Source organism: Punctularia strigosozonata, assembly GCF_000264995.1.
Source record: "Punctularia strigosozonata HHB-11173 SS5 unplaced genomic scaffold PUNSTscaffold_5, whole genome shotgun sequence".
In the NCBI taxonomy this organism is placed as follows: Eukaryota; Fungi; Basidiomycota; class Agaricomycetes; order Corticiales; family Punctulariaceae; genus Punctularia; species Punctularia strigosozonata.
Window position 1 is genome coordinate 1,321,665 of NW_006767437.1, and position 24,452 is coordinate 1,346,116.

The 24,452-nt window shown below is 54.8% G+C and overlaps 8 protein-coding genes across 8 annotated transcripts; 3 read left to right on the forward strand and 5 right to left on the reverse strand.

Moving 5' to 3' along the window:
• Positions 1-1,436: 1,436 nt before the first annotated feature.
• On the forward strand, positions 1,437-2,781 carry PUNSTDRAFT_113174 (uncharacterized protein; the record flags this gene model as incomplete). Its single annotated transcript, XM_007383029.1, has 4 exons — positions 1,437-1,575; positions 1,639-1,766; positions 1,820-2,149; positions 2,209-2,781. 4 exons carry the CDS (start codon positions 1,437-1,439, stop codon positions 2,779-2,781), a joined length of 1,170 nt encoding a protein of 389 aa, XP_007383091.1.
• A 499-nt stretch (positions 2,782-3,280) lies between these two features.
• Positions 3,281-5,882, forward strand: PUNSTDRAFT_143245 (uncharacterized protein). The gene is made up of 2 exons (XM_007383030.1): positions 3,281-4,705; positions 4,771-5,882. Exons 1-2 carry the CDS (start codon positions 3,688-3,690, stop codon positions 5,571-5,573), a joined length of 1,821 nt encoding a protein of 606 aa, XP_007383092.1. The 5' UTR covers positions 3,281-3,687; the 3' UTR covers positions 5,574-5,882.
• Positions 5,883-6,040: 158 nt separating this feature from the next.
• PUNSTDRAFT_86303 (DUF1748-domain-containing protein) lies at positions 6,041-6,561 on the reverse strand. The gene is made up of 2 exons (XM_007383031.1): positions 6,371-6,561; positions 6,041-6,316 (listed from the first exon to the last, which is right to left on the reverse strand). Exons 1-2 carry the CDS (start codon positions 6,454-6,456, stop codon positions 6,184-6,186), a joined length of 219 nt encoding a protein of 72 aa, XP_007383093.1. The 5' UTR covers positions 6,457-6,561; the 3' UTR covers positions 6,041-6,183.
• A 2,027-nt stretch (positions 6,562-8,588) lies between these two features.
• PUNSTDRAFT_35302 (sox transcription factor 8) lies at positions 8,589-8,810 on the reverse strand (the record flags this gene model as incomplete). The annotated part of the gene is made up of 1 exon (XM_007383032.1): positions 8,589-8,810. A coding segment is annotated over one exon (222 nt), but the record flags the coding sequence as incomplete, so codon positions are not given.
• A 975-nt stretch (positions 8,811-9,785) lies between these two features.
• PUNSTDRAFT_101755 (P-loop containing nucleoside triphosphate hydrolase protein) lies at positions 9,786-11,299 on the reverse strand (the record flags this gene model as incomplete). Its single annotated transcript, XM_007383033.1, has 7 exons — positions 9,786-10,046; positions 10,095-10,286; positions 10,347-10,417; positions 10,470-10,563; positions 10,617-10,712; positions 10,764-10,892; positions 10,943-11,299. 7 exons carry the CDS (start codon positions 11,297-11,299, stop codon positions 9,981-9,983), a joined length of 1,005 nt encoding a protein of 334 aa, XP_007383095.1. The 3' UTR covers positions 9,786-9,980.
• A 5,177-nt stretch (positions 11,300-16,476) lies between these two features.
• Positions 16,477-18,716, reverse strand: PUNSTDRAFT_101760 (GMC oxidoreductase; the record flags this gene model as incomplete). The annotated part of the gene is made up of 8 exons (XM_007383034.1): positions 16,477-16,533; positions 16,586-16,634; positions 16,686-17,365; positions 17,419-17,497; positions 17,553-17,773; positions 17,827-18,031; positions 18,133-18,532; positions 18,635-18,716. The coding sequence occupies 8 exons, from the start codon at positions 18,711-18,713 to the stop codon at positions 16,477-16,479; spliced, it is 1,770 nt and encodes a 589-aa protein (XP_007383096.1).
• Positions 18,717-19,324: 608 nt separating this feature from the next.
• On the forward strand, positions 19,325-22,290 carry PUNSTDRAFT_67078 (uncharacterized protein; the record flags this gene model as incomplete). The annotated part of the gene is made up of 6 exons (XM_007383035.1): positions 19,325-19,541; positions 19,590-20,100; positions 20,152-21,704; positions 21,755-21,954; positions 22,007-22,135; positions 22,198-22,290. 6 exons carry the CDS (start codon positions 19,325-19,327, stop codon positions 22,288-22,290), a joined length of 2,703 nt encoding a protein of 900 aa, XP_007383097.1.
• Positions 22,291-22,539: 249 nt separating this feature from the next.
• On the reverse strand, positions 22,540-24,118 carry PUNSTDRAFT_101767 (ras-like protein). The gene is made up of 7 exons (XM_007383036.1): positions 24,024-24,118; positions 23,927-23,972; positions 23,792-23,866; positions 23,649-23,730; positions 23,343-23,536; positions 23,051-23,169; positions 22,540-22,979 (listed from the first exon to the last, which is right to left on the reverse strand). The coding sequence occupies exons 1-7, from the start codon at positions 24,030-24,032 to the stop codon at positions 22,857-22,859; spliced, it is 648 nt and encodes a 215-aa protein (XP_007383098.1). The 5' UTR covers positions 24,033-24,118; the 3' UTR covers positions 22,540-22,856.
• Positions 24,119-24,452: the final 334 nt, after the last annotated feature.

The following is a 24,452-nucleotide window of genomic DNA, read 5'->3' on the forward strand; positions in this document are numbered from 1 at the left end:
GCCTCAAGCCTCCCAGACCGGAGCATCACATAAACAAGTGCGTTCTGTCATATTCAATCCATGTCCTCATCGCAATACGCAGGTCAATCAGAGCGCCCAAGAGCAGAGAACAGGCGAAAGGTGACACTGAATTGTCTTGGCACTGGAAGCTGTACACGACACGTCCCGTACAGCCTCCGCAGCAGGCTACTGCGCATACCGGCGGGCGCGCGACCAGTTGCATGAACTAGGAAGGTATAAAGGGTTCTACTTAGTTGCGATGCCACCAAACACTTGATTCCCTTGCTTGGGCGACCGACCCGCGTCTTTCAACCCTACCGCAACCACGATCTCCCCAACGAAAACCAGCAGCGCAACGATGCCCGCTCCCCACCGCCATGCCTACCAGCCGCTCCCGCAGGCATCCATGTCTACTGAGAAACTAGGCGAAATCGACGGCTCGCATATAGTCCTAGACGTCTGCGAGACGTCCCAGTGCAGCTGTGGCGGCTCCCATGCGCAAACCCACCCGCAATGCCACCGCGCACGCACGCGGCGACTGATATTCTCCCTCGTTTTCGCGCTTGTCGCCGTTGCGGGCCTCATATTTCTCACTGTGAGCCAGTGCGTGGCAGGAGGTCCGGGTTCGGAGGACGACGGCTGGGGCACCATGTGGAGGCGGGACACCACGACGGATGGGGACGGCCAGAGCACATTCGTGAAGAACAAACGTATGTGAAAACCTCCTCGGACCTTCCGGAGTATCAACTAACCCATCGGACGCGTTGACTAGTGTACCTCATCATCGTCTTCGTGGGCTTATTCCTCTGCCTCATCGCTGCCGTATGCCTCAGCGCGTGGTGCTGCCGCGGCGCGTTCGAGAACCCGCTTTGCTGCCCATGTACGTATAACGTCGTTACCTTATCCATTCGCTTGGTCTCACCGACACCCTTCCCCAACAGGTTATCTCTGCGCGTGTTGTGGCGGCCTCGCGTGCTTGGAATGTATTAGCTGCGGCTTATGTGCGGAGGGGGTGGAAGACATTAATTTCTAGGCGGCACAACGTTTCCGTCTATCCATCTTATCGAAGGACTCGCATTCGGATGAAGCCGATGCTGGAACATTATAATAGTGCGCGATGTGCACGCCCTCGAACTTGTTGTATGGATACCCCAGGTCACTGTAATAACGATCGCGACCCCCCAATACATCGCAATTCCGAATGCATGCCGTTGTCCTGCCACAGCCAATTCCGAATGGCACTGACCACCTGTCCTCACCGCACGCCTCTCGAATTCCGAATACCTGACACACAGCCCTCTCATAGCACGCTCAATTACCCAACGTCGGGTGGCCAGATAACGTCTTGCGCGCCGCTCCAATCTCTCAAGAACACCGAGCTGCCGAATAGATGAAGGACCCACCCTTCGTCTGATCGAGCTCACAAAGACTACAACATGGATTACACTAACGAGCCGCCCCACTCCTCATCCCTCCTCACCCGTGACGACAAACCGTACAACGCCGAGCCATGCGTTAAGGAGCTGGTCAAGTACCCCATCACGCCCGAGCACCTCGTATACTGCCGGAATCATAGTATGTTCTGCGATTCCTAAAATGGTAATATGGACAGGGGCGCGCTAACATCGATACGTACAGGTCCGGTAAAAGTGTTCGACGAGAAGGGGTACAAACTGACGGTCGATGGAGAGGTCGAACACCCTCTGACGCTGACCCTCGAAGACATCAAGAAGCTTCCGAAGAGGACGGTGGTGGCGGCGCTCCAGGCAAGCATCCCCACCAGCCGCGTCGGAGTTCACCCCCATCTGAACTTGCTCAGTGCGCAGGCAACCGTCGCAAGGCGCTGACGATCAAATCCGGGAGGGATGTGGAAGGCCTGAAATGGGAAGACGCCGCGATCTGCAACGCGCGTTGGGGCGGCGCGCTGCTATGCGATGTCCTGGCGATGGCCGGTGTGCTACGTCCGACGACCCATAACGGCACCAACGCCGGAACCACCCATGGCGCGAACGGGATATGCGAAGGGAGAATGCATGTGTGCTTTGCATCCCACGTCGCTGGCGAGTGCCAGCAGGACTCGTGTTACGGGGTGTCGATACCGCTCGAGAAGGCCCTGGAGGCCGAAGACGGCGCGATGCTGGCCTATGAGGTCCGTCTTCGCGCTTCTTCCCATGTTTCCCAGCTTCCGACGCCGACTTTTCATGCCAGATGAACGACGAGCCCTTGACGCCTGACCACGGCTACCCGCTGCGGATCGTCGTCCCCGGCTATTCCGGTGTGCGCTGGGTCAAGTGGTTAGATACCATCATGGTCTCTCGCAGGGAATCGGACAACTTCTACCAGCAAAAAGATTACAAGATCCTCCCGACGGCGGTGCGGACGCATGAACAAGCGGATAAGGAGGGCTGGTGGGCGAAGCTGCCTGCGCTGCAGTCGAATCCCATAAACTCTGTGATCGGGGAGGTACTGCGTCGAGAAGACGGAACACTGGAGGTGGTGGGGTATGCGGTGAGCGGTGCAGCAGGAGGGCAGGTAAAGCGGGTCGAGGTGAGCGCGAATCGAGGGAAGACGTGGGGGGAGGCAGAGATCACATATCAGGAGGGAAAGTGGAGTTGGACGCTCTGGAGGGCGACGGTGCCCGTTGCGCAGGAAGGGGCAAGCGACGAAGAGAGAGTCGTATGGTGCAAGGCGACGGACGAGAGCGGGATCACTCAGGCGCCGAGTATGGATTGGAACCTGAGGGGCGTTGGCTACAATGCGTATGGCGAGGCGCATTATTGAGGAGGTCGCCAGCAGCATATAAACGAGCAGATTGTTCGTCGTGGGGCAATTCCTGAACTCGGCGAAAGTACCGAGGCTACCCTGAATACAGGCATTGCCGGTTGGGGTTGACACTGTCGATGTGCATAAAAGTACGGGTATATACAGCGATAATCCACGTTCATGTCGCACCTGCGATCGTAACTTCCTTGCTATAAGGGTCAAATGGAAAAGATAGCGCTAACCGCAAGACGAAATATCACCAATCTCGTGCTGCACCACCGTGATATCGTGGTCAAAGGCAAGGAGTCGAAGACGTTGATATGGCCGTCAGGGGCTGATCCTACTTTGGTCAGGGGTGCCTCAGGCTCATCGCCGAGGGCGCCGCTTTAGTCTTCATCTTATTGAGCCAGACTGTTTTCGCTCTGCTTGTGCCACATACCATTGAGCTAGAATTCTCTGGTAAGCTGGCCTTTGTTAAGATGCGACAAGTCAATTTGGATCGTGTGCGATTGACCCAGCCAGCCAACTTCAACTCCTGATCAACACGCGGTTTGCGCATGTTCGCCGTGAAGGGCTTCCTCGTACGTGCGCTAGCCACGGTGTGCCATTTGCCACGTCTTCATCCGCAGACGAGCCAAGTCCGCGTCATCCTCCACCCTCTGACCGTGGTCGTCGTCCCAAGCGCTCGCTTCACGTCAGAGCTCGTGCAATGAACCGCATCTAATGTTCGTTTCCCTCTTTGAAGGCGTCATCCTCAGTCGTCACCGATAACACGCTCGATGAGATAGCCCTCATCCAATCCTCGTTCCCAAGACCGCACGCGGAACATATCTACGACGGCACCGGCTCCGAAAAGATAGACGGTGCAACACAGCGGGAGACAATCACACTCCTCTGCTTCTCGGCCAGCAGTGACAGAGTTCAATGAACACGATTTGGGGCCTCCTCGATTGGATTTGGCCCTCGAGTCCGATACAATTGCGCGAAGACCGGCAGCTCAGTCTGGCGACCTCGCTCAGGGAGTACGCCCCCCTGCGTCCCGCGCAGCTCGTGCGCGCGCCGAGCACGCCGTCGCGCGCCCGATCGCAGTCCAGCACCGCGCCTAACGGCACCCCGTCCCGCACAAGGACCTATAGCATCAAGGACCGACACGACGCTTCGGTATCCAGGACAAGTCATCGAGAACGACGCGAATCATATTCGTCCTTCTCTTCCTGGGATCAGCTCGAAAGAGGTGAAGTTGACCACGAACGGGAGCGAGAAAGGAGGCTGGTCGAGAACATTAAGAGGCATAATGCTGCGTTGCTCGAGAGGGTGTCCAGCTTAGAGCACGACCTAAGCGCATCGCGCAGTCAACTCGCCTCCACCCAGAACGACCTCTCCAACATCTCCTCCACGCTCACCCTGTCCCAGTCCCGCGCAACCGCGTTGGAACAAGCCCTCGTCGATGCGCATACATCCCTCCACTCGCTTCAATCCGAGCTGCTCCACCTGCGCACTGAAAACGCCGCCCTCCTCTCCTCGCACTCTTCTACCACCACCGCGCTCGAAGCTACCACGTCGGAACTTGCGACGCTCAAGTCTTTCCTCGATAAAACAGATGCGTGGACGGGCGCGCAGGTCGTGCAGGCCGTGAAGGACCTCAATAACGAGATCGTCCAGCTCGGTGCGGCCGTTTCCGACGAGTTCGCGGGTACACTGGACCGGAAGCGCCAACTGTGGCGCGCAGGAGATCGTGATCTCGTTAGCGCCAGCCTAGGCAAGACGATGGCGGAGCTGTTGCTCACCCGGGACCACAAAGCGGACCCGATGCTCGTCGGACTCGCGCTCCAGGCGTGGGAGGTGCATTGCTGCGCGCAGGTCTTCAGTGCGTTTTGCTTTGGTCTGCCGGGCGACGTGGACCAGTTCCTGCACAACCTGTTCGCGCATATGCTCAAGTCCGGTATGTCTATACTTTCTTCACTACTTGATTCTGCTGATGCTCATTGGTGTCATTTCACATGACAGAATCGCAGGCGGCGGCCTGCAGATGGCGGTCGCTCACGCACGCATACACGCACTCGCTCCTCACGTCCTCGTCCGCGTCACCCAACCACTCTCCGCGGCATGGCCACTCGCGAGCCTCGCTTCTCGACCCCGAAACCATCATCACAGTCCACATTCGGGGTATCCTCGCCATCCTGGCCCTCGCAGGCTGCTCCGCCGCCCCTCCCACCCCGTCCACGTCCACCCATACCCTGCCCTCCTCATCTTCATCTTCAACTTCCAACCCAGCCCCCTTGTCCTTACCCTCAAGCCAGCATCCCTCTCTCGACCGCGATTACCTCCGCGCACGCTTCGGCGGGCAGCTCAAGCAGATAGTCACGCGCGCGTCGACGATCGCGACCGCGCTCCGGGAGGGCATCATGAGCGGGACTTTCGACGTCGTGCGCGTCGCGAAGGAGGGCGCGCGCTTCGACCCGCGCGCGATGGCGGACGTGTTCGCGCCGCCGCCCGAGATGAGCCGACCGTCGTCGCCGATCAAGGAGTCTCCTCCCGCTCTTACTCCGGCTTCGGTCGAGGAGGACGGCAGGGTGCTATGCGGCGTCGAGTTTGGGCTCGTGTGCGTCAGTCGGAGGGCGAGCCCAAGGTCATCGCCGAGGGCGGGCAGCTTGGCTATCGACGGAGAGGCGCGCGAGAATGAGCATGCTGGTGCGCATCTCAGAGTGGACCCGGATAAAGCCGCGCCGATTCACGAGCGGAGCGTGCTGCTCAAGCCGAAGGTGCTCTTGCAGAGCGTGACGGACATTCTGGACGCATCAGAGGGCTAGGCTCGACGCTCGTCAAGCGAGGTCGAGACGGATCGATCGTTCGCGGGCAGGAGATCGCCCTGGACGGGCCAAGGACGACAGCGCGGCCAAGAACCAAACACCCGGATCTCGTTTAGCGTGTCGTCCTCGTCCCGAAACTACTCAAAAGGAGCATAGATTGTGTACTGCGCCGCTGCATCGAATGTCGACCTCCTCCTGCACAAGAGGAATCGCACCACGCGTATTCACGACCACGTTTACGATAACGATTATTCTCTTGGTCTTTTTGCTGCACATACTCTTCCGCCTTCGAATGCACACGTACTCGACCCCCCTAATCGCTAGTCCTCGGGTATCTTGCTCAGATCATCTGTACAATTGTAGCTGTAGAATCAAAGGATCGGACTTCAGAACGTGGTCTGGTGGTTCATCAAGCCTTCGCTGGCCCGCTACTTCATACGCGGGGCTTCGAGGGCGCACGTTGGAAGGCTTGATATGCAAGAGTAGCGCGATGAGATTATGCTGAATGGTTCCATATACACGCACACGACAGCAGATAAATAATGATCGTGACCGGCATTATGCACCCTCCCGCTCAGTCTATAGCAAGACCCCAACTCGGACAGGTCGATCAGCTGCTCTTCTTGAAGAACGTGCTGTTCACGGCCGTGGCTTGAATCACATCGAATATCGTCTCGCCAACTCCGAGGTACTTGTCGGCGAGCGACTTGAACGTAGGGTCGCTGAGAGCATCGGTAGAGGGTCTGTGCATACCCTGTGAAACGTCGAATAATCTCCATATGATGCCAAAGACGTACGAGAAACCGCTCGACCGCCGTACGCCTGCCAGCACGGTGGATAGTAAAACGGCGTCGACGCCGTAGTGTACGAGTCTTCCGATCATATCTGGGTACGGTTTGGAGTGGATGCAGTCGGAGGAAGACGACTAGAAGTTGAATGGACAGTGCAAACGCCGTGGTTTGCCGTCTCGCCGGGCGAGGACGAGGGCTGCCGGCAAAGACGAGTGCAGTCCCGAAAAGGCAAGTCATCCCTTCTCCCGCTTGCCGTTCCCCCCCGTCATCAACCCGGAAGTTTATGGGCCTTTCAGTCGGCACTTCGTATTACACCGCCAGGCTCCGACCCATCCACTCTTCAGCTATTTGCGCTCCAAACAGAGAGCGCCCGCAAGGCTGAATCCGTGTTTCTTGGTGGAGGAGGATGCCAAATTAGGAAATTGAGAACATTAGGGGATGATCCAAAAGGGGGGAGTGGCAGTGTAGAGTTGATGCGAGGTATATCCGAATAGTGGGGGAGCGCGACGCTGGAGAGCGGCTGGCACAAAATGTAATTTGCAATTGCTGCCGGAGCTCGGCTCTGACACATATTCTCCCAGGGTAACTGAAGACCCAGCTTGGGGTCAACAACCGCGCGGGGGTAGCACAGCCCCAGGTGAGATCCGCTCAACAACGAGCATATTCCTTTCTTGTTGATGAGTGTAGGAGTGCTAAGGCATACTCCGTGGACTGATGCAACCCCTTTGGATTGTTGAATGGTGAAATGAACTCATGAGCTTAGCGGACCACCGTTGCAGCAAGTCATATATGACAAGGAGTCGCGCCGACAACGCGCGCATTTGACGAAGTGGTAACGTGTCGCATTTCGCGACTTTCCTTTTTCGTAAGGACGGGGTTCAATCCAGAGACGCACACTTTTTTCGACAATGCATAGCAATTGTTTCCGACCACTGAAATCAAGGGCGCCCTCTCCGGCTTAAGTTAGGTCTTTAAGAGCCTAATAACTAACATTATTATGTAGATGACAGGATCGTGTACCCTCTATCAGGGATTACTAGGGGATTGCAGCAGTATGAGCCGGATCCAGACTTTACTGGTAACGTGGCTGTGCTACCCGCGCGCGGTTGTTGACCCCAAGCTGGGTCTTCAGTTACCCTGGGAGAATATGTGTCAGAGCCGAGCTCCGGCAGCAATTGCAAATTACATTTTGTGCCAGCCGCTCTCCAGCGTCGCGCTCCCCCACTATTCGGATATACCTCGGACTATTCTATTTGCACCGCCATCTCCCTAATCCAGTATCTTCCCCTATCTTCCCAAAATCCCATTCAACTCGGATTCAGCCTCGCGGGCGCTCTCTGTTTGGAGCGCAAATAGCTGGAGAGCGGATGGGTAGGAGCCTGTTACACCGCCATGAACTGGTACATACAACAGGCTATTAGGAATATAAACGCTAGGCATACTGGTGAGTGTTATACAGTGAAGAAATAATTGTCATAGATATTGAAGAAAATGCGCTGCAAATTTCCCATTAGTTGTATTTGATCCATTGCTCAAACATGCCCGCCGACTCGTCTCTGTCCTGCGTCGTCAAACGTCCGTGCATGCTTCCGCTGGCCTCGTCGGACTCGAAGGCCGGGCCCAACCACTGTGACCCGTATTCGTCCTCGTCCGGCCACGCGAAGTCCGAGGGGTTCCCCAAGTGATCGGGAAAGTAGGATGACAGAGGTGGCAGCTCGTTCAAACGATACTCGCCATTGGACTGGATGTTGTAGGGTTCCAAAGACCCTTCGCGGGAGAGCGCGTTGAGCGCACCCAGAGTGATCTCCGGCATTTCGCGTCTTTTACCCTAGAAAAGCCGATGAGAAGTCGCTGATAAACGAAGCAGGATCCAACGCACCGTCGTCAACGGGTCGCCCACGGACAGCTGCGGCATGCGCTCTGTGATATGCACTACATCCTCTTCCTCGTCGTCCTCCACGAAGTCTGAGGCGTCGCTCCCCGGTAGCGACCGAACAGACCCCAACGAAGCGGGCGTAGAGCTGCACGACGAGTTTGAAGAAGCGGCGGGGGTAGGGCTTCTATATGGATACAATACCGCGCGCCTCGGGCTCTCCGCGCGAGACGAACTGGACGACTCCGACCATGTGTCATAGCCACCGACGCCCCTGTGGCTCCTGGGCGACTTCTTGGGCGACTTCCCGGGGCTCCTTGGCGTGGGCTTTCCCTTGCGAGGCGACGAACCAGGCGTGTACTTGTAGCCGGGGTACATCTCTGCATGCTTCGCCTTCTCGACTTCCGCACCCAGCACGAACTTCCTCTTCTCCTCGTCCGACATGGCCCTCCAACGCTCGCCCGCGACCTTGCTAAGCTCGCGGTTGTTGCTACCGGCGAACTCGGTGGCATTCAGATGGGAGCGGAAGAGTATGAAGGCGTTAACGGGACGGGGAATGTGACCGGGCTCGCGCTTTGCCGCGTGGGCCTCGCTAGGTACGAACCGGGCTACGGACCCGGCAGCATCATTGGATAGCGAATAGGACGACGACGCGGGAGACGAGAGCGTCTCCGGTGGGTTATGATGCAGAGCACTGCCCAAGTGAGAGGTGCCACCTATATTATCCAGTGTATCAGCGTCGTGTACTTGCGATGTTAAGTTATCGTGCAACGGAAATTGCCACAATGTCGACCGAGCAGAAGCCCCGATAGACTGAGCGTTGTGGGTCCATATACAAACAAATGTGTTTGGCGAAAGAAAGTTGCACCCACCGAGTTGATTCCTACCAGAGCCAGAAGGAGCGCGGTCGCGGCTAGCGCGCCCGGAGACGTTTCTGAAAGAGGGCATTGAACAAGTGCTGAGGCGGATGGGAAGGGCTTCCGAAAGAGCTTGGAGTAGCAAGACGACGATCCCATTGTCCTTAAGTACCTCTCTCTCAGTGAAGGTGTATGTTGAGCGAAAATCACTTATTGAGGGTGGGATTGGTGCCTTTGGCCATGTTAACCATCAGGCCACAACGAGGCGTCGTCCTTTGACAAGCTTCATGTCTTGAACTTCGATCCGCGTCGCGGAGTCAGAAAGCTCTCCGCCAGTAGTCGGCAACGGCACAAACGCTCGTTCATCGCCCTATTAGGCAGGCAGTCCCTACAAACAATGCGCCGAGTACTAATTGGGCCTCATCACCAGCGCTGTGCGCGCATTGTACTCCCGAGTCTTTGTGGAGCCATCGCTCGGATATCCGGATCGAAACCGTGTCGGGTCTTGCTTGTTCTGCTTCCGCCGCCCCCCGCTGCCTTGACGCCTTGAAGGTGTAAACGCTGGATAACGACGCGCGCCTCAGAGTGCCTCGCGACGCTTTCCTCCACATTGCTTGTGACTACCATGATGATATCGCACCAAGATCGTCTCAACTTGCCGCGTCATGAATGCAAGGTACGACCGGACAACGGAGCCGGTCGACCACGGCGGCGGCACATGTGTAGTTGCCGTCATACGCAAAGCCATGCAAAGCCCAATGTAGCTGTCAATGCGGGATCCCGTAATGAGGCGATGCGCGTTCTTTGGAACGGGCCGCTGGGCTGGCATTGTCCCTCCACGTTCCCTCAGTTTCCTTCCCGTTCCCCTCCTGTTCCCTCTCACCGATCATGCGGATTCTGACGGCACTACCCTGCCTTGCACCACCCGAAAGGCGCTCCAAATCCTCGAACGCTAGTCTGATGAGCCTCCCAGCCGAGTATTGGAGAGCAAGAAACTGACTGAGGTTCTTGATCGCAGTATCTCTATGGTGAACAAACCGGCGTCTTGCCCGTCGGCTCCGTCCCGTTTCGTCAGCCAAACCGAAGTATCTGTTGTAAACGTGAATGATGGACCCAAAGCCGGCTTCTTATTATTTGGAATAGATGCAGGAATGACGTAGTTTGCCCTCGCGGAGCTTGCAGAGTTGACGATCTTCAACAAAGACGGGTTTAGAGAACTACAGAATATGCAGCTTGGAGATACCGCATTCACCAGAATAGATGCCGAGAGAGAGCGTGCTAAGGAACGCAGCTGACGCATGAACGTTATCATCACCGCGTGACCTGCAGTCATCTTGGTTCACTACTTGTCAAAGACCGGTAAGAGTTTATTGACCTTGGGATGACACGGCACTCAGCCCAGGACCGAGCAGCGGCGTGATGGAATCGATGACGACAATCCGTATGTGTTCACCGGGCATTCTCTCCGACTGAAGCCGGAAGGTACGAGCCTGAACTCGATAAGCCGGGAGAAGAGACGTACGGAGATTAACTGCTGCAGAGTATCCAGCACATCATGTGCTGCTTCGACGTCAAATGCCAGTGTTACTTGGAGCCGCTGCGCTGCAGTCGCTTTCGCCTTCGATCCGCAATTCGAGTTTGGCTCGGATGATCATAAGGTCCTACGCACCTCACTATCAAATCCGGCTATGATATCCGAAACTTCCTCAGCTGCGAAATCTCCCGTAGTGTCCACCCATAATGCGCTCGCCTGGGGATTTCTGCACAGAAGTTGTAAAATCAGGTGCAACGCTACAAGCTGTGGCGAGGTAAGCATGGAAAGGTGTGCAAGCCTCGTTTCCTTCTCACAGATTTTCCTGTCCCTTTGTCTCCAGATAGCTCCACCACGCATGCGGTCTCTAGTGACCGGAGTAGTTCATCGAGCACCTCCACTCCGAAGGTGAAAGGAAACGTGCAAGTCGCTCTGCGTGCTTGATCGGCGATCAAGAGATCAGAGCCACGAGCACCTGCCGCGCTGGCGGACTTCTGAATACTCGCGCGTAAGGCTTGAAGAGCTTGATAGGAGATCGTGCCGGGGGGCGAACGTCGAATGATGTCTGCTGTTGAAGCACCAAATAGCAAGTCGTGATCTGTTCGTATCTCGCATGCATCTAACGCATCCACAAGCTCTGAAGGTATAGGGGGTTGAAGGGCCTGCAACCGCATTTTGCTGAGGCTGATTCTGTTCTCAACAGCGTTACTGTCCGTGCACAGAACCGACGGGACAAGATGGAGACACCGTGACTGCGACCTCGGGAGAATTGTGAGCTGCACGTGATTGAGTGTGCACCATAACATTTCTGCCTCGCCGCCTTCACGTCCCGATCACCGCAATGGACTGCATACCAGCCTCATCCACGTCCGCGCAACCACGTACTAGGCAATAATCCGGCGCGCATATCGTAATATCGTATCGTTGAACGGGCGACACTGTATTCGGCTCGAGGGCTTCTCAACTGTATTAGGCGCAGCTGACTATACCTGTGTGCGGCGGTGCTGCCTTCTCGATCTTTAGCCCTTCACCATAATAACGGAATACTAACCAGAGCTCGGAGCGGTGGCGACCCCGAAAGACCGAACTGGTATACGTGATGTTCTGCTAGGATGGACCTCAAAACTCCGGCGGGGGAGAGCGCTTACGCGTCACTCTGAAGCTCTTGGATCCCATAAGAAACATTACGGCGCCGTTGCCGTTGGTTCTCTTGAAATAAGCCTCGTCATAATAACGATGTAGTATTGAATCACAGGACAATATTAGACCGGGGATTGCGTTGTCCCGGTCCATCATAGGGCACTTTCTCTTCTATTCGCACAGATGCAACCCAATTCCTACCTATGTACGTTGCTAAGCATAGAGAAGCCTTACATGAATTATAGCTCTGCGTTCCGGTAAGACTCAATAGCAATCTTTTGCCTTCGATCTTCTTTCATCAAGGCGCCCAAAGGAGTAACATTATCTTTAGCAGGTTCGTCACACAGTAGGCTCTTCTGCCTGTGGGGTAGTCTGATTATCATCCTACACAGCGTTCGGCATGGTGGCACCTGACCATAAGTTATCAGACTTCTTCGTCTGAACCCTCGACACGCTAGATGGAATAAACCCACTTTGAGTAGTTCCGTCTCACCAAGACGCTTCTATTCATAAAATTCGTTTCCACGGTGATCCCACCCTGGCACCCCCTCCCTTTCAATTGAATGTAACAGGATGATGCACACACATGTAAAGACTTCGCAGCACGAAAAGGCGGTGCTCAACACATACTTAAGCATTGAGTTTGTTTCCTGCCATGTGCGTACATGGCCTCCCCTTTAGTCCATAGTCCTCAAGCTGCCCTGATCATAGCTATCGCATATGATGTGCAGACAGTCAACTATATCACTAGTGAGCACGTCTGCGCCTCTTCAGTGCTACCCCGCAGTGTCACTGAGACATTCAAGCGGCATGCCTGGCTTGGTTGGCTTACGATATGCTCATCACCGTCAGCTCCGAGGTATATAACTACTCTAGTTGTGATCGTTTCTGTGCTTAAATCCGAATGGAGGTCATACTAATCCGAGAGTATGTCTACACCTCGCAGACGGAATGAAACTTGACGCCCAGCATAGATCAAAGTGGAGCCTGACGAAGGCGCTCTTCCTGACCCTACGGTACTACGTCCTTCTCGTGCTAATGTGGGTTTTTGTGCCTGAACGTTTGAGAGCGGCCGACTTACATCGATATCTGTAGTCTGATAGCGATATGTGCGTATTTATGCCAATTATGTTAATGCAGACAACAGATACGTACATGGCACTAGATGGAACGCGCAGCGATCTGTCACAGCATGTGAATGGTTTACCCTCTGCGCATCGTCGAGTACTCACTGCTGTGTTACAGTTGTATGAAACAAAGAAATAATAATGCCTGACTCCTAAGCGACTGACAGCACCATTGTCTAGCTGCGCCAATTTCCGGAGTTTTGTATACGTGTGAGTTAGGCAAATATTCTCACTCTCCAGCAGGAGATTCAGTGGCTATTGTAGTGGTGGATTTGCATTATCCAGTTTGCTCGGATCCGCCTTGCTCCTGATACGCGTTAACGCTATATACAAGGGGGTATGGCAAGGTAAGCGGTTGACGGCAATGGGGCAATATAGTCTTCGCGATTGTGCTCAGCTGATACGCTTTGCAGTAACGATCCCAACAACGAGCATTTATCTATGCATGTGTCCCGCTTCTCGCACAAATGAATGATACTTACGGATTGGTGTTCCACTAGGTTCTGTACTGGTTTGCAATATCTCACTGATACTAGCCGACTCTCATTCTGATCCGTGACATCATAGGTGGACATCGCATGGTCTGTTTTGACCATTCAAATCGTCGGGGCAGAACAACCATCAAGCATGAGACTTCCGCTAGTGGGCTGTTTTGCTGGATCTAGGCCACCGACAAAGACATTTAATAGAATGTCAGTTGCGGCAGCGTACGTTATAACAAGCTTATCATCCAATCCAAACCAAATAAACCAACATACCTCAGAACTATGGATGCGGCCATATCCACTATATACTTCCTACTTATATGCTGCAAGTTCGTCCAGACGAATAGGAACATCCAGGCAGGATCATTGCAACTGGGCGACCTTTGGAACGTGAGACGGTTCATGCCTACCGTCTTCCTAGTATTCCGAGATGGGTGCATGTACTACTTTGTTGTATTGGGTATGTCGCTTGCGTGAATCTGGAACATAATTTACTTACGGCCGCTAGCTGGACAAATCGTGAATCTTGCAGTCTACTTGGCACTGAGTGGTGAGTGTCCGTACACGCATCTGGATATTGCAGCTGATACTGTGCTACTAGGCAGTCCTCCGAGTCAGGTGCTGCCAGTTGGTATGCTCTTGTACGTTATACCGGGCCCTCGAGTTGCTGCTCTGTCTAACCCAGATAAAGTGTGGCGATGAGTGTGTATCCAGTTGCCGTACGTCATGCACTTCCATCGCGAGCCTAACTGATCTACATATTCGACGGCACAGACCTCGCGGTTGTTCTACGATCTTCGCAACAATCTTGGGGCGACTGACACAGCAAGCCGTGTCGACACGGAACTATCCCAGCTGGTTTTCCAGAGAAGCAAGCCGGACACGCGTGGCATGTCGTTGCGCCAAGTGGCTTAACCGATACACTAGCACAATATCGGAGAAGGATATCGATGGTCTTGAGTTTAATGTGTCATATTTCACGCATGAGATTTCAAGTTCGCTGTGTTGCCTGTCCAGAAGTCGACGACATACTTGCGCGAGGCATTGCATAACCTAAGCGATTGCTCGTGAGAAAGTTCACTCTGGATTCGGCTCGCCGTCACACAAAGGTCTCGCTCGCTCGATGCTGCAAGCTCGTGTGCTATTGTCTAGATCTGACGAACACGCGTATAACTGTCTCCCTTCAATCGAAACGGGCCTCAGAGCGATTTGGTGAAGCATCTTCACTGCACATTTATAGTCATCGCTGACTAGATCTGGCGCTGAACAGGTACCACGTAGCGCTACGTAGTGCCGTTGATGCCGCACCACGCCATCCTGTCTGGGAAGCCCGCTCATGGAGTACGCTCGAGGGAGTACATACACTGGCAGTCTTGACCCACCATTCGCTTCTCGGCACTGGCTAAAAGGAGCCTCGAGTGGGGCTGCTGCTGTTGCATCATAGGGGATGACTGTGGTATGGTCGTTCACCGTCTTTTATGTTACTCCCGACTAATCGGCGCAATAGAAAGCATGTCCATTGCATTACCGTATAAAACCGAGTAAGCGGGATGTCAAGCCTCGCATTCTTATTCGTGGACATTTCAACTTCACGCGTGAACTGCCGCTCAAGCAAGCCGACGTTTGCTCAAACGCCTAGCCTTCTGAACGTTGACTGATGCCGTCCTTCGCAAACGCCCGAGATGTAGACATTGTGCGGCCTGCCTACGTCCGGATCAAGACTCACCAGGCAGAGGACAAGGCTGTCGCATGCCGCAGAGCGCATCTAGACAGGAACCGGCCTCGATCCCCGTCTACGACTTTCGTGTCTGTATCAATGGTCTGCTGTTCGCCTACGACATCGACAGCAGAGACGTAAGGGTGTCATCAGTGAGGTCATCCGGCGGATCAACAACCCGCAGGAGGCGTCGAAGGAGGCGCGCACCGAGGAACGGAAGGCGCTTACGGGCATCCCTCATCCGGTCAATGCAGATAGCTTAGTGGCTTGATGGCATAGTAGGCGGCCCTTGGACTCGGAGTCGTTACCGTGTGCGATGACGACACCAGGAGTGAGCTTGACTTGGAAGAACATTTTTGGTATCTCAGTTGTTGTTATGCACCGCTACGCATTTAAAAATGTGATTTGACGAAGTTTGACAACGCAATCGGAAACAGAGCATTGCTCTGGACAACGTCATACCTAGCCAACAGTGACCAGAACAACTTCGGATGGGGAATCGGACTGACGACTGGCACCAACCTCTACACGTACAAAATTACAACGCCTTTCCGCGGAGGGTTAGTCGGTTTCACTCGCAAGTTCCCGAGGCTCGTCGTAACTGAATGCTCAGGACAGCTTTATACCAGTCCAAGTATAAGATCAAGACGCAAGACCTATATTCTGGCACAGCAGGTTTCAACTGCCGACGACAACTCTATCCCTGTGTCCTTCTTTTACATACTGCATCGTCACGCTGAAAGGACGGCAGCACTATCTTTAACAGTCCTGTCGCATGCATACTCTTCTGTCTACGGGTATCCTCCCCACTGATTCCACCCTGGAGCTCCTCCGCGTGGCATTGGCGGTGCGAAGATCATAGGTGTATGGGCGCGCTTAACGACTGCCACATAGAACTCGAGGCTCTCATTCGTTACGGCGATATAGTTGCCGTACGTCGGCACGCATTGATCATGAGCGCAGATTGATACGGATGCCCATACAGACATCGCGCTTGTTTTACGACCTTCACGGAAGTCTGGGGTCGACGATAAGTACAGCGGGCCTTATGGATACGGAACTGTCCCAGTTGGTATTTCGGGCAAGGAACTTGGGCCTGCAAGACGTGTAGCAGCGCGGCATACGGCTTGGCCGATACACCATGGACGATCTCTCATGAGTCTGGTGCAGTAGTTATGCCTAGCCTGAAGTTTTATGTTGTTCACTCGTTCTTGAAACGCCGCCAGTGTACGTGAGGCATCACACAAGAGGAAGGTGAACATTGCTCTCAGCGGAAACGCATAATCCGAATGAAGTGCACTGAGAGTGCGTTCGGTGGGTTATGTAGACAATATATGTTGGTTTTATTACTCGTTGCGCCCAATGCGAACTCAGTCCCCGTGTTAGTCGGCCATGAACGCCGCGCACCGCTCGCCGACCATGACAACTGGTGCCTGGAGCTGACAGCAGGGTTTCAGCACGTTGGAACGTTGTAACTTTCCCAGTACGCACATGAGTCGCCGGGATTGTAGGAAAGACGCTTGCGTCAGCTATGCGAAGTCTGGAGATTCGTTCAGAGAAGCGAAGGGCAACAAAGCAACTTTTCGCTTACCCGAGGACGCCGTGCACCCGCAGCTGATCATCTACCACTCCTTGCTGGTCTTCCGGGGCCATTCGGCACGTGGAGGAGTAGTGATACGTTGAATGTGCGTCCTTTAAGATGAAGTCGTTGAGGTCCACATCGCTCTCGCTCTTCGGAACGTGCAAATCGTTCATGGGATAGCCTTGTTCGCGCATCTTACTGCTGAGCAAGAGCGCCAGTCTGACAGCCTTGCGCATGACGACAAGGTCTTCCCCTTCAGCGAATGTTCGCAGGTCGCAAACCGGCCGGGTGCGAGGATCCAAGGAGCGCAAACGCACAGTACCATTGGATTTGGGGCGAAGGCCGGCGCACAAGAACGTAAAACCCGCTTCCGACGGTGCGAGTTGATCCTTGAACAAGGGGTCACGCGCGTTGGCAGGAATCGGCATGATCTCGATGTCGCAGATATTCTCCGGGTTGTGGGCGTCGAGATCACGCCCTTCGACGCGAACGGGGGGATCAGAATCAAAATCGAGGGTCCTAGACATTGCAAAGATCGAGACTTGAGGATTTGGGGAGAGGAAGAGACCAGTCCCGAACAACAGGAACTTGACGAGCTCGCGAAGGACCAGGATGGGCGAACTCTCGGCTGCATGGAGGGTATCAGACTTTGGTACCTTGTATTCGACGGCGACAGCGGAATGGTCTTGCTGAGAACGGTGTAACTCAGCGAAAAGGCACAGTAGATAGACACCTAACGCACCGGCCCCCTTCCTACCCCTGGAAGGTCTTTGTGGACTTGTATTCCAAGGTTCGTCAGGTGGTCAGCAGGACCAATCCCGCTAAACGGAGCGTATGATGAATAAGCCGGAAAATGCGTGAGGTCGAAGCACGTACCTGAGCATCAGCAATTGCGGGCTTCCAATAGCACCCGAAGTCACGACGATTTCGCGCCGCGCTCGCGCGATGAACGAAACGGGTGCCATATCGGCGTCCGCGTCTTCGTACTCGATCTGTACGCCAACGGCCCTAGGCCCTTCAGCCGTCTCCCGTAGATGGATGGAAGTCGCGACAACCCCGGGACATATGAAGAGGTTCTCTTTTCGGCTTGCGGCAACCTGGCGGACAAGTTGTTAGGATGATAGCGGCAAGATACTCGACGCTGAAACACCTCAACAGGAAGAAACGCGTCGAACGACGACTGACGGAGTCCATCTTCCCCGAGAGTGACGTCGAAGCGTGTACATCCGAACGATTGAGAATCCGGATCGTTGCTTTCGGACAAATAGGGAATTCCAACAGAAGCGCATGCTCTAATGACTCTTATCGTCCCCCTTGTAAGAGGCTCCGAAGAGGGAATATACGAGGAAAGCTCACTTAGTCGTATGTTTGAAGTATATGGCAGGAACCCTATTCTTCCACGGTCCTATATGATTCTCGTGAAGGATATCCGCAGGGACCTATCGGGATTCGGGACTGACCATCATGTCCACGATGCGCGGAGTCGGTATGCGATAGAGTTGTCTCGGACTTGTTGAAGAAGGGCTCAACGTCAGACCATCTCCATCCCTCTACACCTGAGGTCGACCAAGCGTTATAATCAGCGGGCGTTGACCTATGATAAATGTTCGCATTGATCTTCGATGTGCCCCCAAGCGCCTTGCCCGTGACCAATCGGTTTGTCAAGCTGCTTAGAGCCTGCAACGGTTGTGATGCCCATTTGTATGCCGGAGACGTGGCCCGTCGGAAGTCTTGAGATAGCAGAGGGACCCGGGATATCCAACTGGTTATAGCAGGTCCGCGCTCCAGGAGCAGAACTCGGGTATCCGGATTTTCACTCAGTCGAGAAGCTACGACGCATCCCGCCGTGCCACCTGCTTGCCATTAGCCAGCGTATGGCCGTTGTGGGAGCAACGACGAACCTCCGACCTGTAATCAATGTCAACTCTGCGATTGCATTCTAGTCTGAGCTCAAGCACGCACCACGATGTAATCGAAATCTTGGTTTGCAATCTCCTCCAAGCTCCTGGATGGGTACTTCGAGACAAATGGCCACATGATATTAGCTGGGATAGCCAGCTGGAGCAGGCATGATAGCCCTTGCCAGATTCAGGACAGCATGGGACAGCAATTGTTAGGGTGTGTTGAGCACCGTGCAAGATGGCAACTTCCTCATCTGCCCACCACAGCCTGTGTTACATACTTATTCATCGCTTTCTTGGGAGAGAGAAAGACGTTGTGATAGCCTCGTCTCGCGATGAATGCGAAAAGAAAGATGGTTATTTCTAGTGGTTGGCTGGGGCTCAGCTCATTCGCTATGACTATGTAGATGCGAGGCGTTCACGCGATACTCTTTCATGACTTCGAGTTTTGAGGGTCTATCATTCATAGCAAGAGTGGCGGTTCCAGAATGGACGACGTAGAGGTCATGACGTGAGGGTAAACGGCAAGCCGGAGAGACGCGTGCACGTTCTGCTTTCTCCCCTGGATTTCTCCATGACCCGGCTGTGGTGTGCAAGCAATTCATCTGGCTAAAGCTGCTGCTCGTCGGATAATTTGCTGTCGCCATGTATTCATCAACGATCAAGCGCATGTCGTCCGCGTTCAACCCGGTGCGCAAGACGGTTACCTATGGCCTGAAGTCACCAGGGCGACAGACTTCGCGATCCATGCATCGACAGTTTCGCTCTCCTTTCCTCCAGCAAGGCGGCCTTCGACTACGCAGCCAGTATGCATCGCCGGCCGCCCAGTCTCTCCGGCAGGTTCACGTACGGGCTCTCTCGTATTCCTCAATACCGCGGTTCGTCGCGCGCGCGTTTCGCGTACCTATAGCTGGTGCTACGGTCGGAGCTGGAGGGTTAACCTATGCCAACTACAAGTTTGAACGTGAGTGACTAGCTACCGTATGCTGTACTGTCGTTGACTGAGAGGCAGAGGTTCGCAAGAAGACGGACGAGTGGTTGACGACGGCGCAAGAGACCGCTACCGATCTTCTGGATACGGCCTCGGACGGCCTGAATGCCGTCAAATCTAGTCTTTCAAACGTCAAGCTCCCTGAACTTCCCCATCTCGAGACGCCGCAGTTCTTGAAGGACCTCTTCTCGTCTGGGTCCGGCAACGGGGAGTCAGGGGAAGGTGGCAATGGGGGAGGAGGATCAAATGGGTCAAAGCCTCCTCCGGAGGATGCTGCTGCCATCGCCGCACTCGTGGCTGCGACCATGTCTTCACCTTCCGATCCAAAGGCAGAATCTTCGGAGAATGGCCTCAATTCTCAGCAGAACGAACTCATGCATCTCACGCGAAAGCTCATAGAGATTCGCAGTATGCTCATGAGCATCGACCAGAGTGACTCGCTCAAGCTTCCGAGTATTGTCGTTATTGGTAGTCAGAGCTCGGGGAAGAGTTCCGTGTTGGAGGCAATTGTTGGCCATGAATTCCTGCCCAAGTAATGTCACGACCGCTGCGTTCGTACCGGATTAACTCACACAATCCACAGGGGAAACAATATGGTCACCCGGCGTCCCATTGAACTCACCCTCGTCCATACCCCTGCCAAAGACGGCAAGGTGCCCGAAGAATACGGGGAATTCCCCAGCCTTGGAATTCGGAAGATGACCGACTTCAACAACATTCAGAAAACTCTAACGGATCTCAACCTTGCCGTTCCCTCGTCTGAAGCTGTTTCCGACGACCCTATCGACCTGCGCATATACAGCCCCTACGTCCCCGACCTCACCCTGATTGATCTCCCGGGCTATGTACAGATAGCATCATTGGATCAGCCTGAAACGCTGAAGGAGAAGATATCGTCGTTGTGCGAGAAGTACATTCGCGAGCCTAACATCATCCTGGCCGTCTGCGCCGCAGACGTCGACCTCGCCAACTCTCCGGCGTTGCGGGCGAGTAGAAAGGTCGACCCATTGGGCCTCCGTACAATCGGTGTGGTGACGAAAATGGACCTCGTCCCTGCTGAGCAAGGCGCGATGATCCTTGCTGGCAACCGCTACCCTCTGCACCTTGGATACGTTGGCGTAGTCTGCAAGCCCTCGGGCAAGAAAGGGAAGCGCGAATCCACGGCCGATGCTGCCCAACGCGGCGAAGACGACTACTTCGGCTCGAACCGCGCCTATTTCGGCAGCTCCACCTCGACGATGGTCGGTACGGACACCCTCCGCAGGCGCTTGATGGAGGTGCTCGAGTCCTCGATGGCGTCTTCCCTGCACAGTATCACCAACGCGGTGCAGCTCGAGCTCGAGGAGGCGACATACCAGTTCAAAGTGCAGTACAACGACCGACGGATCACCGCCGAGTCGTACATGGCGGAGACGATCGACGCGCTCAAGGCGCGCTTCAAGGAGTACACGCAGCAGTTCCGACGCCCGGCCGTGCGTGCGAAGCTGAAGGCGATGCTGGAGGACAAGGTGATGGACGTGCTCGAGCAGCTGTACTGGCTCGACAAGCGCACGCCCGAGCTGAACGAAATCGGTGCGAACTGGAAGGTCCAGCCGGAGGACGTCGAGCCGTACTGGCGACACAAGCTCGAGGCGGCAAGCTCGTTGCTCACCAAGTCGGGCGTCGGGCGTGACTCGACTCTGCTCGTCGCCGACGGCTTGCGCGCTTTGATCGACTCGATCGCGACAGGCGAGCCGTTCACGCACCACCCACGAACGGCGGAGCGCCTCATCCAGCTTTCGCACACCATCCTTCGCGATCGGATAGGGGTCACATCCGATCAGGTCGAGAACTGCATCAAGCCGTACAAGTACGAGGTGGAAGTTGATGAGAGGGAATGGGAGCTGGGACGGGAGGAGGCGGCGCAGCTGTTCGAGAAGGAGATGAGCCTCTGTGAAGAGAAGCTGAAGGAGATCCGCAAGCGGATAGGCGGCAGCAGGCGGCTGAACGGCGTCATGAACTATGCGAAGACGTTGGAGGAGCGGGAGAGGGAGAGGAAGCTGAAGAGGCTGACCGGTGCGGATGACAGCGACGCTCAAGAGCCCGAGCAAATCTCGGAAGAGTCGTATCGGTATCCCCCCGCCCAGATTCTGGATGGTGCGTTGTTGGTGCTGTGTGTGGGGTTGATCGATCCTAACAAGCCTTAGGACGGCATGCGTTGCTCTACACGGATAGGCTGAACATCTTGAAGTTGCGGCTGGCTGCGTTGAAGTCGAAGCGCTGCAAAGGCGGCCCTGAGAATGACGTCCTTTGCCCGGAGGCGTTCCTTAATGTTGTCGCTGACAAGCTCGCTTACACGAGTGCGATGTTCATCACTGTTGAGCTGCTTGACCACTTCTTCTACCAGGTGAGTATACTAGAGAGATCGACCTGGCACATGCTAACCAATGCTTGCCCAGTTCCCTCGAGAAATCGACTCGCGGTTACTCTATGACCTCGATCGACGAGAGATCGATGAATTTGCACGGGAGAATCCCGTGGTTAGGCGACATCTCGATCTTCAGGAGCGTAAGGATAAACTCGAAGAAGTGCGTGCACTCGTTGCGACACCCTGACCCACTGTAACTCATTTGCTTTGCCTTTGGTGTAGGTTATGAAGCAGTTGAACAGCCTGTCGACGTTGCGAACGGACGTTCAACCGCAGGCACGGCGGCAGCGAGGGCTCTTCGGGAGGATGTTCTAATTCTGAATTATGTTTTGATGCCAGGACACTAGAGCCGGCAAGCTTCCTACCACCTCTCTATGTTATCATTTGCTTGTATAGGATACTGGACGCTAATCGCATCGATCTCTCCTCATCCATCTCAACCTTGCGAGCATAAGACGTCCGAATGTCAGGAGGCCCTGGGCATTCTCATCTTTATGTAGATGGTGCCCTACGTATCGAGCATTGTGCAACCCCGAGCCTGACATTCTTCTCTGGATTGCCATCAACCAGTCTTATGTGACCATTGTGAGATTACGGGCTCCGGTCATGACTGTGTTGCATGTTGTGCTTTGTCTAGTATAAATCCTATGGTGACAACCTCCACCGACTCCGTTAAGGACCCTGGGACCTGCGCCCGAGGGTCGAACTCCGCACCATGAACCCATATAGCAGTAAACAAGAGGGACGAGAATCCGAAACATACAATGTACATGGGGTGAACGATAGCGAATGTCAGAACGTAAAGGGGTTAGGGGCTGGGAGTGGGAGGGAAACGCGAAAACGATAGGTGAAAGAAGGCGGAAGGGGAATAACGGCAAGGTTCAGACGACAACGCATCCACCGCAGCATCCAGCTCCTGCATCGTCGTTCTTGTCGCCGGGGTTGAACATGCCGCCAGGCGCATTGCCAGTGTTCGCCGGCGGGCGGCCCGTTTGCTGCATTTCCTGTAAACACATACACATGAGTGATCCGTAGGGGCTGAACCGCTTTGCAGCTGGAAGTGCGGTAGACGAACCTTGTTGTATTTCCGGATCTCCCGAACGAGGTTAGAGAATGCCTCATCCACGTTGATCCTCTGCTTGGCAGAGGTTTCGATGAACTTGCAGCCGAAGTGCTTCGCGAGGTCACGGCCCTCTACGTAACGTAAAAAGGAGTGCAGCACGTCAGCCTCGTGTCCAAAGCGCGTAAGGATTCATCAAGGAGATAGGACGTATATCGGCATAGAAGTGCGCGGAATGACGCAACGTTAACGACAATGTGGCCAAAGCAGGATAACCAGGGATGCCAATTTTCACGGAAACACGTACCGTTCATGCCGACCTGGCGCTCGTACTCGAGATCGCACTTGTTCGCGACGACGATGACCGGGAAGTAGTCCTTGTCCTTCACCCGAAGGATCTGTTGGTGGAAGGTGCTGATTTCCTCGAACGAGTTCCGCGACGTGATCGAGTAAACGAGGAGGAAACCTTCGCCCGTCCTCATGTACTGCTCCCGCATGGCTCTGGCATCTGGCATCAGCCATCACGTACAAAACAATGGTCGGACATAGGGGAGTGACATCCTGGGGCTTCGTGCAATAGGAATGGGAAATGAAGGGCGCGCGGGCGACTCACCCGTACTCCTCCTGGCCAGCCGTGTCCAGGACGTCGAGGAGCGCAACCTCGTCATCGATAACGCACTGCTTGCGATACGAATCTACGGAAAGTCGAACCGTGAGCAGCGGCTCAATAGTAAGCTTGTACGAGAGCTGCGCCACCTTCAATTGTGGGGTCGTACTCGTCCACGAAATGGCTCTGGATGAACTGGATGGTGAGCGCGGACTTGCCGACGCCTACGCGCATGAGAATGTCAGAGACGCGTTACACGCCTAAATGCAACCCAAGGCACTGACCACCACCGCCAACAACGACGAGCTTGTACTCCCTCAAGAACTGAGCCTGTGCAGCGCGTCAGTCGCACACCCTAGCCTCAACGGCATCCGAGCTCACCCTGGACATGTTGTGCTTGGAGTAGAAGAGGTAACAGGGAGAGTAGAAAGGAGGTTCGGGGTGGAAAGAAAAGGAGAACGGGAGGGCAGCGCAAGACCCAGCTCGGAACGGATTGATCGACCCTTGGCGGTCCCCACGTGTCTCCCACCCTTTTATTCGGCCACAGCTTACTTCGATCCCCTCGATAGCTTATACCCCATCCTATACCTTATCTCCCTCCATCTCCCCCCATCTTTCCCGAGGGATACATAACGGCGAATTCGGTCAGTGCTAATTCCACCCGCTTTCCCTTGGTCGTGTAGCAATTGACTCCAAAGAGCTACGGTCTACCAAAGCTACCGCCCGCCATGATAGCAACACAGCGCCTTCGGACGTCGAATACACACCAGCCTCGACCAATGGGGCATTTCTGACCATGCCGAGAATGGT